The 11,823-nt window shown below is 44.2% G+C and overlaps 1 protein-coding gene across 1 annotated transcript in view; it reads right to left on the reverse strand.

Annotated features, from left to right (window-relative positions):
* MAIP1 (matrix AAA peptidase interacting protein 1) overlaps positions 1–11,817 on the reverse strand; it is a 76,071-nt gene extending 64,254 nt beyond the window's left edge. The window contains exons 1-3 of the mRNA XM_078683705.1: positions 11,774–11,817; positions 9,633–9,704; positions 8,795–8,921 (exon numbers count right to left, since the gene is read on the reverse strand). Of these exons, the coding sequence (XP_078539831.1) occupies positions 8,795–8,840 (46 nt within the window). The 5' untranslated portion in view covers positions 8,841–8,921; positions 9,633–9,704; positions 11,774–11,817. The remainder of the gene's footprint in view (positions 1–8,794; positions 8,922–9,632; positions 9,705–11,773) is intronic.
* Between the last annotated feature and the right edge of the window lie 6 nt (positions 11,818–11,823).

Consider the following 11,823-nt stretch of genomic DNA (forward strand, 5'->3'; position numbering starts at 1 on the left):
GCATACCCAAAGGGGTTGAAACGTTGACTACAACCTGTACACAAGCCAGGACAACTGAAATCAATGTGGCAGTGTTTATATAGTGCTGTGTGTTTTCTATGGAACAAATGACCTTTTTTAGAAAGGCTGGATCAGCACCAACATATGATGATGTATATGTCACACTACCCTTGTCCTTGTCCACCCCACCTTTTTCACTAGCCTCTGGTCCAGCGAAATTTCTCCAGTAGAACTTTATCCATGCACCTCCCCCATGCCCCAAAAATTTTCATGGTGAACGTCCCTAGGCTCGGCCCAAGGAATGTACCCGAAAGTGACGATTCCCTAACAAACAAAGTCCACACTCCATCCCCTTCTCCCCCAACCTGAGCACCAAATTCTGCAAAAACGTTTTGGTTTCAATTGCAACGAGAAAGCAACTGTGTTACCACGTTTATGAATCATTATGGCAATTCAAATAAATTGCATTACTTTGCAAATGTGATATCAAAGAATTTGATTTTGTGAATGCGTTGGATTTGATTTGTTTAATTTTTTGTTTTGAGAAATTAGAGCTACTTGACCCCTTTTTTTATTGTACAGCAAATTGTTTTGGGCAGGTAGTACTCTTGCAAACATTCTGAAAGCGGCAGACTGGTCAAGTGCTAACACTTTTGCAAGCTTTTATCTTAAACCAGTGGAGCATGTGAGTAGTGTGGCATTGGGGAGCTTTAAACATGCAAAATGGTAGCCTCTGGTCTTGTAATGAAATGGCGACACAGGAAGGCCTTATCCAACGGGAGGCGATGAACTCAAAGGCAGTCATTTATTTTCCGCCACGAGCCATCGCAGTGCCAGTATGGCTTCGCTGACAGGCACGTGGGGACGCACTGCTCATCTGCCCTGACTTTCACCGCTTGCTGTGGGACTCCAAGTCCCAGGGCACCTTGCTCCCAGGAGGGAGGAGGAACCAGTTGTCACCGCGTTTGAAAAGCGCCATCATCCACCGCAACGCAGGAGGCGCGCGGGCCGTGCCCAGGCCAATGGTGGGCCCGTCCCTGCCAGGAAGAGGCAGGGCAGGGCCACCCCACTTTCATTTCACCCCTGGAACTGTGTTACTGCTTCACTCTTCGTTACAGCCTCCGAGTTACTCGATAAGATACTGTGTTAACTCTTGCCACGTTTTGTGGAGGATTTGTGAAGAGCAGTAGATTCTGTAAAAGAACTAATTCATCCGAACTCTTTGTCCCGTTCTGAGACTTACTAACCCACTACGCCAACTAGTAAATGCGACCTTTATAATCAACTATTACTTGGGCTAAAACCATCTCTGTGGGCTGCCATCTGAACTGCTCAAACCACTTTAACTTGGTTAAACTATGGGCAAACGGAAAGCCATGGAGGGAACAGGGGCAGGAAGTAGTAGTAACAGCGGGGCAGGCAAGGGGAAAAAGGCAAGGAAATCCCACAAACATGCAGCTAGAAATTGTGTGCTCGATAGAATAGACACCCTCATTAGTGAGTGTGAGGGTATCTTAGTTGCGGAACCAACAGCGCCCGCAACGATTGTGAACCTCCTTCCAACCCTATTAGACCCCGCCTACCTACTATTCCCACAATGTTCCACAAGCACTCTCGAAAGGGAACCCCTGACCATAGTAACACCACACTAGCGGCACAAGTAGAAGGACAAGCGAAGGATATTTACCACCCAGAATCTTCCACTTGTATTGATGAGTGTTCACCTGCCCCCCCCAGCCCCCCCCCCCCCCCCACCCAGTCCCTGCTCAAATAGATTTGCACCACTGCCGGTCACGCCTGACACCGTCATAGATGAAGCGCCCCAGCCACTAAGCACACTAAAAATAGAAGGTAATGAAGAACAAATCTCAGCACCACATGACACTTCCTAGCCCATTAATACTCTTAGGTCTGAGATAGTAACCATGAGACACATGATCGAAGAACTCACTGCACTGGTTGAAACCCTACTCCCCATGGCTCCACCCAGACAACAGCACGCGTACCATTTACCCTATCATGGCCAACAACCCCATTCGGTGACTAGGTCGCCTCCAACCAAAAGGGCCACATTAGGCTGTAATGTTCCTTTACCCCGAATACCTCCCACAAACTACATCCCCCAAGCTTCGAAAGTCGACCATCTATATAATTGAAAGGCCAATACACCTAATGATTCTCGCAACCCAAAGTCCAACAAATCCAAAGATCATTTTAATTCAGCTACTCCTCGAGCCCCCACAGCTCATGCTCAACCCTTCAGCACATTAATGAGAACACGCCCTCCAGCGAAATTTCTCCAGCAGAGCTTTATCCACGCACCTCCCCCTGCCGCATACCCCAAAAATGTTCATGGTGAACGTCCCTAGGCTCGGCCCAAGGAATTTACCCGAAAGTGACGATTCCCTAACAAACAAAGTCATACACTGAATTCGCCACATAAGGGGCTGTCGTTCAGTGATATGCAAGGACATCAGGGCCCAAAGAAGCTCGTCCCCTGGGCAACCTCACGACTGCATGGAACTAACCTTGTCCAATGCCGATCTGGCAGAGAATCTTCTTGCATTGAAGTATCGAACCTGCTCCCCTGCCACCTCATCTGTACAGTTTAGACAAGCACAAACAATCAAAGGGGTGGGACACTTGCTGCCCTAGAGGGAGGGACATCCCTAGAAGCAGTCTACAATATGATCCCCAACCACACAAGGATCAAAGCACTACCCCCCCAAGCATCAAGTGTAGCCCTCACAACTTTTTATCTCCCCCAGATGAACATGAACTACCGATAGATAATTTGGGGATGAAGGGCCCAAGCAACCACTCTGATGCCTCAGGGGCAGGACCTTGCATACCTCTCACCGCAATGCCCTATCCTCTAGTGTCGCCCAGCCAACAAACATCGAGCAGCAATCTTAATTCTGCCCTGGCCCCAAACCCCCATCAGTTGAAGGTTATATCATGGAATGTGGCAAGATTAAAAAATAAATTGCTACGCCCTCACTGGAATGAACTGATAGAGGGATTTGATATCTGTATCTTCCAGGAGACCTGGAGTTTGGTCCCACTATACAAATTGGGCTTTGTTTGCTTTTGCTCTCCAGCTACCACCATGGGAAGAGAGTGTCCTTTCAGGGGGAACTGATTATTTGGGTGCCGAATCATCATACAGCCAATTCGGAGCTCCGGTATCCTGAGTCTTATCATCAAGGGCCCCCGGGGAGGCGGCTGTTTAGACCTGTTTAATGTCTATAGCAGAGGGACTAAGGGGGGGCAATACATTGCCCACTGTTACGCTATTAGAACAAGCCCTATCTAGCTGCTCGCCCCACACAAGAATTGTGGTCACAGGGGATTTTAATTGTACCTTTGAGCCTTTGAGCTCAGTGGGCATGCTGGGGCTTGAGGGAGATGATAGAAAATGGGCTGTCCCCCACTCAACATACCCCCTGTCAAAAGATGGACCCACCTAGCAATCCAACTTAATGCGTTCACCATGCAGTCTGGTCTAAGGGCAGCCAATGGTAGAACTCCTTCAGACATCCAGGGGGAAAACACCTTTAACAGAGTTAGCTGCCCTTCACGCGTTGACTACATCTTAATTGACGTAAAACTCTGGGGCAAAATGACCGGCATCTTGGTGGGTACCATGACCGACAGCGACCACAACCCCCTCTGTGTGTCTATGAAGACCCCGTGGGATGAACCATGTCACCCAAAGAACAATCAGGCCCCAATCTCTACCACTGATATTGTTCCCTCCAATTGCATAAGGTACCTGAGGGTGGCACCAGATTTCCTTGCAAGGTACCAGAATAGCCGGCAGCCGGGAAGTCCTGTCCACGAACACTTTAGAGTTCCAGGCCGAAGTCGCGGATATAGGGGACTGGCCAGCAGTCCCTACCATCCACTCACGCATAATGGAACAGTTGAGCTCTTACTTTCAAGCAAATAGCAAGCACAGCAAACTGTCCGTGCCTCAAAAAAGTCAGCAACCAGGGTACACCAAGGGCTGCAGGCTTAAAAGAGAGGCCTTAGCCCTAGCAATCAGAAGTAAGAACTGCCCCTTGGTCAAGACAGCAAGCAAGGACTATAGTACTGTCCTGCGACAAACAAAAATCCAGTGGGATGAATCGCAATGACAGGAATCAAGAATGCCAGCCTTGCAAGGAGCACAAACCAATTTTGAGCATTAGTGAGCTGGGGCAATAGCAGAGAATTAGGCACTTCTCCCAATCACATCCCAAGCCAAGACTGGCATGATCATTTTGGGAAACTATTCCGCTAGAGGACGGATGTCTGGATGAGTCAAGCGGCCCCACAGACATCCCTCCAGCAGGGAATGCTAGCGAACCCTTCACTTTGGCTGAAATAGACCACAGTAGTTGGTCATGGTACATCCAGCTACTGATTAATGCCATAGTCGGTGGTTGCTCAGTGCCAGAATCCTGGAAAGGCGCAGGGGTGGTCCTGATCTACAAAAAGGGTGCCAGAGAAGACCCTTCAAACTACAGGATAATAAGTCTGATCGACACAATGCAAAAGGTGTTAGGTAGGGTGCTCCTATAGAGAATCCAAACGTGGTCGGAAGATGTCCTCTCTCAATACCAGGCTGGCTTTAGGGCCAGTACTGGAACGATCGACCAGGTATTTAGGCTACTCCTTATATACTGTAAAGTCATGGTAATTGGCAAGGGCAGTCTCTACCTTGCATTCATTGACTTAAGACTGCCTTCGATCTGGTACCAAGGATCAGGCCCTTAAAGATATGAGCATCCCTCCCCTAATCCTTAATTTATTGATCCGCCTTCATGAGGGGAACTATGCTCGGGTGAGATGGGGGACCCAAGGCCAGCTGACGGAACAGACTCCTGTTGGAAGGAAGTCCACCAGGGTTGCGTCATGGCTCCCACCCGGTTCACTTTAATTGTGAATGGGGTGGTGAGTTTCCTTCAAGAAGATCCTGCTGATGCCCCAATCCTGGCGGGCGACAAAATACCGACCCTCCTATTTGCGGACGACGCCTTGCTGGTGTTGAAGACCCCAGCCGGGCTACAAAAACTAATGAACAGATATCTTTTTGTGACTCTCTGGGTTTAGTAATCAACACCTCCAAAACAAAGCTCATGATCTTCAAACCCCAACAAATCTTTTAGGAATAACCTTACGTTGAATGGCACCCTCTTGGAGAGAGTCAGTACTTTTGATTATCTTGGCATCCGACTCTCAGATAAAATGCTCTGGAGGTCCCATGTAGCCAAAATGCTCATGAACCACAAACGTGTGGTCGGGGCAGTAAGCAAAGAACATCGCTCTTCGTATAGTAGGCCAGTTGCCCCAGCCCTCATAGTCTACAACGCCAAGGCAGTTAGCTCAGCTCTGTATAGAGCCGAGCTATGGGGGTTTGAAAATGTGATTACATCAGTAGATCTGAGCATACGTTTTTGAGGGACTTGGTGATGCTCCCCCGTAACACTCCACTAACACCCCTAATGCACAACATGGGCAGGAGGCCGTTTAGAGATATTGCTAAGCTACGCCCATTGCTCTTCTGGGCACGCTTAAGGCATACCCCAGAGCTCACCAAATATGCTGCAGCACTAACAGAGGTGATGAACCTAGATGTGGATCATAGGGTCAAATGGATATCAAACGTTAGGAAAACGATGACATTACTGGGCCTTATAGAATCATGGGACACCCAAAAATAAACAAGTAAGGTAGAGCTCAAGCGCATATAACAGGTTTGGATGGACAGCCAGGAATTTAGCAGGCCCAATGCGGGGAGGTTAACGGAAAAATTCCTTCATTACAAGCAGATAACTTTGGAAATGGGGCCTACATGCATACGGGTGCTATCCAGCACTGTAAGTGGGATACAAAGGTTTTGAGAGGTTACCCTAAAAAAGGCATGGGCAAAGAAGTGTAACTAGGAATATTGTATTATTATTGGTAATACGAAACACCCTGCGTATTTGATTATAATATCTTCATCAGCTTCATCCCAATTATTTTCAGGGAGCAAAATGCAAGTACTCCTGAGGCCCGGCTTACATAACACCAACACTCCAAAAAAAGTAACAATGGGAAGCCACGGGCAATGGCCAATAGGTCAAGGGAACTGCATGTCGAAAAAGTTTGGCAACCACTGTCCTATGTTCTTCGTGGGCCACTTCAATCATTTTCTGCCGCAAACTCTCCAGAACCAAGATTCTCGACCCTTTCAAGAAAATTCCCTCTTGAGTTATGGACAGTTCATCTTAGACATTTCTGTATTTTTAAAGTCACTCTCACTGGTTCCACAACTGTGTCATGTGTCCCACTAGGCCTAGAAGAAAACACTGTCATGTTACATAAACACAGGTTTTTTTTGTAAGTTGCCTTCACTCTCAAACAATGACTTTTGACACACATTTGCATCCATGACTGTGTGGATTCGTTTCCATGAAACTATACTTGCTTACAAAATCAACTTCGCAAGAACGCTATCATAGTACCTTGAACATCATGCACAAAGTATATGTATACATTGTGCAAATGAGATTGTTTTCGTCCATGTGGTGACACAGCTATCTGTAGCACATAAACAATGGCAGCCTTACTACAGTCTCTGATCAGGGCATGGATGCTTTCAGCTGTAAATAAACAAGCATTTCAGGCTTGACTAAGAGGAGCACGTGCTGCCATTTGCAAGGTCAGCACAAGCTGCTTGCTGATCCCTCCGCAAGGGATGTCCAATTTATAACCACAACAGAGACCTACATTTCTTCTCTCAGGTAATGGAGTTGGATCATCCAATGAAGGATTTCTGTCACAACATAAATATACTCCCTAGGCATTTAGGTTAGCGGGCGCATAGTTGGAGTATATATATATATATATATATATATATATATATATATATATATATATATATATGAGTTCTTTTTTCTTGCCTTTTTTTGTAACTTGGGTACTAACTTACCATTGTGAAGTTAAGGGTAGCCCGCCATAATATTGGCCTTTAGACCCCCGGTTCGGTTTGTTGATTATATGTATTATTTGAGGATGTGAACCTGGGCTGGTCTCTAAAATTTCCCTATGACCCTTCCTCTCCCGGTATTGTTGTAGTAGTTCCTTTACGCCATCACCAGCAAGATTTTTGAGGTATTGATAATCTTTTTGTTATCAGTCTCTTCAAATGCATCAAAGAAATCTTCAAATGTCTCTGTCCAAGTAGCCCATCAGTCGCCAATATTTTGATTTTTGGTGGTATCGAATGACGATGGTGGTTTCAAGAAAGCAGCAGCATTTGTGGGGGTGGCTGACGCTTAGGATGGAGTTCTCTTCGACACACTTTTCCGTCCGTTAGAAACCGGGTCATCTGTACCATCTCTGATGTGCTGGCCTCTGGGTCATCATGAACAGTTTGTGGAATGGTGACCTCTCTCTTGGTCTCCATTGGAGCCCTTCACTTTCTGAGACATTTGACGACGTTCGGAAACCCCACCCAGCAGCTTTGATGGGGTGCCACTACAGGTATTGGACAGCTCAGTCATCACAAAGCCTGTGCTTCTTCATGGGTCTCCTCACTGCTGCTCAGGTTGTAGAGCTGTTCCTTTTTCCAAGGCTCTGGTAAGTACATTGATAGAATGTGACTGCTTCCAACCACAGCATTCTCTTGAAATTGTCTTTCTCTTTATTCTTGTCTTGATACCTGGTTGATCTGTACCAAGCAGCACTTGCAATCGCAGTGTTATCTTGCACTTGGCGGTCGTTTTGTACTTTTTTACACTTGGTTGATCTCTGCTTGGCAGCACTCGTAATCACAGTGTTATCACTCCGTACTATGTATAGCTCTATGTTGTGTAGTATCGCGCTACCATTATCTAGGGTCTAACTAACAGGTTCTCAACCAACGATGTGTAAATTCTCTGTAAATGCTTTCGTTTTCAACTACTTCACAGCACCTGAAAGTGCGTTGTGACTCCTCGTGCATTCAGCATTTATTCTGTAATTCGACTAAGGCACATGTGGCACTCACGAGCAGTTTGCTTGGACTACGGCAAACTCTCCGAGAGAGCACGGTCAATCTTCGGGTTACATATCCCCTATCTTGTCACCAGTTGTAGCATCTTCCCATCTGGGGTACTGGACAATGACTACACCATGCACTGAGCTCAGTAAAATCAAGCCTTTATTCGTGTATGTGTCACTGTGAACTCAATATTCTAAAGCAGCCTTCACAGCAATACACTCTATTCATAACGTCATAATTCTACAGAGTTCATCAGGAGCCAAAAGGGTTCAGTCATTGTTAGCTCACAAGACACTACAACCTGGACATATCCCACTTTTTTTACTGAAAGATCAGTCTCATACTCTCTCTAACCATATGTAATCTGGTTCCTAAACTGTATGTCATACTTAGAGACTCAATATCCCATTCCTGGATCTGTGACACTCAGTGCCTCTCTGTCAGAAACCCTGAACCGAAATCAGTATGGCACAGGCAGCATCCATATTACCTGCGTCCAACTGTAAAGTTCAGTGTAACAAAGTCACGTTCCAAGTAAGAAAAATAACCCACTGCTAAAAGCTTGTCTCTTCCGAAGTTTCTGAGTGAGAATTAGACATTTCTTGCCTTTTCAAGATCACTGGCATGGTGTTTAAATACAGGGGGTCAGATTCATACCCCAACAGACCTACGCAATCTTATAAAGATATTGTATTTGTGATATGTGAAAAACCCACTCCTCTTTAGATTTCTTTAGAACATAAGAAAATAATCGACTAAAGTATTTTCTCCTCAACGTACCATTATCGTCATAGTAAATGCCCACGTCTCCGGGTGTCACGTACATGATTTCATCTGAATCTGCAGCCAGCGCCCTCTTGTGGCTATCGGGGAGAGCAGAACATTTTTCCTTTAACCCTTGTAGTACCTGGGTTTGGAGGAAACAAAGATGTCAATATCACTGTATTTTACAAATACTTCTGTAATTTCATTGGTTCCAATAGCCCTAGCGGGTGTATGGAAACAAATGGATAATAGATCTATTGTATAGGACACTGCTTAAAAGCCTTGTCTTGACATTAAACAACCAAAGCATTGAAGATAGCCTTTAACCAGTTCTTGGGGGGCAGCTTAACTTGAGAAGTCTACAGAAAGTGTGGAGTAACACTTTTGGAAGACTATCAGTATGTGTATAGCAAGCATCTCTTTACAATTATTCATCTGTTGGGCAAAGCAGCCTCTAGCGCCAAATCTTTGCAATACACCCAACTCTTCCTTTCCACAAGGCACCCAACACACGTTATGTTATACTGAGGATTTTAGAATAATTGACACCACACTAAAGTTGCCCAGGTTCCATCCCTTTCCCATTTGTCCAGGTTCAATTCCTTTCCTATAGACCAATGTACTCTTCCTAATTTCATCCTCCTTTCCCCACGTGAGAGTGCACTTACTCCCACCCGAAAGAGAATCGTCGTCCATGTGAAGCAGACAGGATAGCTCCACAATTTAATGATATGCAGTCTAACTCCAGTCGCTACCAAACACAGTACTTCCCCTCCACAAACAGTGAGGTTCATTCACGTTTCACCCATGGTGGTAAAATAACTGCAATATATGTATACAGAAATATATTCACCTCATCGATTACAAGTTCTTTTAGTGCATCAAAGTTACACTGAGATAGCAGCTTAGACACAATGCTGAAAGCCTAAAAAAAGAAATAATATATATTACTCACTTGGACACAAGTATTTAGTATTAACCATTTTGGTACTTTGTGATGGTAGCATCAATATTATGCAGAAAAGCATGAGCATGGAAGGGTAGAAATGGAAATCAAGAAAGGGCAAGCAGAGGAAGAAACATAAGGGAAGACTGGTAGTCAGAGCTTGAATAATAATATAAACAACGTTCCATTCTTATTGACCATAGAATTAAAATAAGACCTGTGCGTACTGAAAGAAAACTGAAGTAACTAAATGATGTCTGCACGTTTTACCATTAAAAGAGCTTTTAAGAGGAACCAGGGCTATGTGTAAGTCTCAAAGGACGTACGCCTTTTGCACAAATCACAAGAAAACCCAGAGAGCCCACATAGGACAATTCACACAGGAATTCCACAATCGAAAATCCAACCAGGACAGAGTTATTTAAAATTTAGAAATCATAACAGAACGGGAAGCACATTGATTAGTTAATTAATTTCAAAATATTCAAAATGCATATTAATGAGTATCTGCATAGGCAATTGAAGCAGAACATTATTCTAGTAAGTATCCAAAACCAAATATGGTCTGGCGCAGGGCAAATAATAAATCAAGAGCAAATAATCAAAGGAACAGCACAGTTCAAAGTCAAAAAAAGTCTGACGTGTAGTCTGCCTCTAAGGGTAAGGGAAAAAGCAGGGGCACACAACTCCTCATAATATTTTAACAGCAAATATTCAAACCTAACAATGATGTGAAGTGGCACAAAGGGTTGTACACCTAAAATTGTACCAATACAAGTCAATCATCACTTAGAAGTTACATTATGTAAAACAAGTTTACTCTAGAAACACTCCCAACATGAATAGTCAAGTAGGACTTTCAGACTTCATACTAATGGAAAATAACACCGTATTAATAAACAATAGCTACTTGAAAATATGGATAAACCACAGTTCTCTTAGCAAAGACATAAATCAACCTCGTACATTTAAACATCGTATGTATGCTCCTCCGGCAGCGGGCAGAAGCGCTTAAATTGTTGCAGCCAAAATGAATATTACCACTACACAAGATCATAAATTATGAGTGATTTTACAAAACAATGAAAGAAATTTTTTAACATGAGCTACACAGACAGAAACTAGAAGGACACCTAAAATGTGCTCAGTATACCTTATGCGACTTGCGCCTTGCTACGTCAACGTAAAAACTTTATTACGGGGAAAATACAAAGCACGTACTCTATTTGCGAAGCATTCATATTAATTAAACACGCAATTTTATAAATTCTAATTTTTGGCTCAAAAGGTAAGATAAAATGAGAGTTCAAGCGCACAAGAATAACAGCACAGAAACGCAGAGTGTTGCCTACCAGTTGTGGGTATGGAAGATTTCCTTATAGGGACAAAGAAAAACTACACAATTTTGTATTATTTTGGAATTTATAAATACAGGAAATATGGGGCTAGTTAACTTGTTTAATGGTGGGCGTTGTTTTGTGTACACCGGACTATTCTACCGAAGGGGCCCAATAATGTTCCTGTAAAGGTATGATGGCGATATCAAACAGGACGTGTATACAGAAAGAGAAATTTTGGAACACGTTCGCTAATTTGAAATTCATCTGAATTATATTCGTAATACAGATCGATTGGACGGTGTATTACCATGTGTAGGGCAAAGTACAGCTAAAAATGGCATGCATAGGAGAGTAATGTGTACCATATCACCATCAAGAATAAAATGTTTGTTACTCGGTGCCCCATGTTGTCACATCTTAATTATGGCAGCCAATATCTCATCTCACGTCAAATTGCCCGTAAAGTCTCATTTTAAGTGCCCCTCCACAATCTGCACAACATAGCATTCGCTTTTCCAACGACATCACACACAGCTCATGATGGGTGCGTGCCCAGTTAAAGACCAGTCTTGTATTTTGCATTACAATTTAAAGACTTGTAGCCCTAGTTTTATTCTTGGTTTAATAAGACTACAAGTCCCAGAATTCTCAACATGTGACTTTCCTAGTTGCATGTGTGTCACATTGTTCCCTTCCCCTGACACTTGCCTGCCGGGCTCCCTGACTAAACTCCTGGATGCTGAAGTCGCGGTCGAAGT

This window comes from Lissotriton helveticus, chromosome 3_1 (assembly GCF_964261635.1).
Source record: "Lissotriton helveticus chromosome 3_1, aLisHel1.1, whole genome shotgun sequence".
NCBI lineage: Eukaryota > Metazoa > Chordata > Amphibia > Caudata > Salamandridae > Lissotriton > Lissotriton helveticus.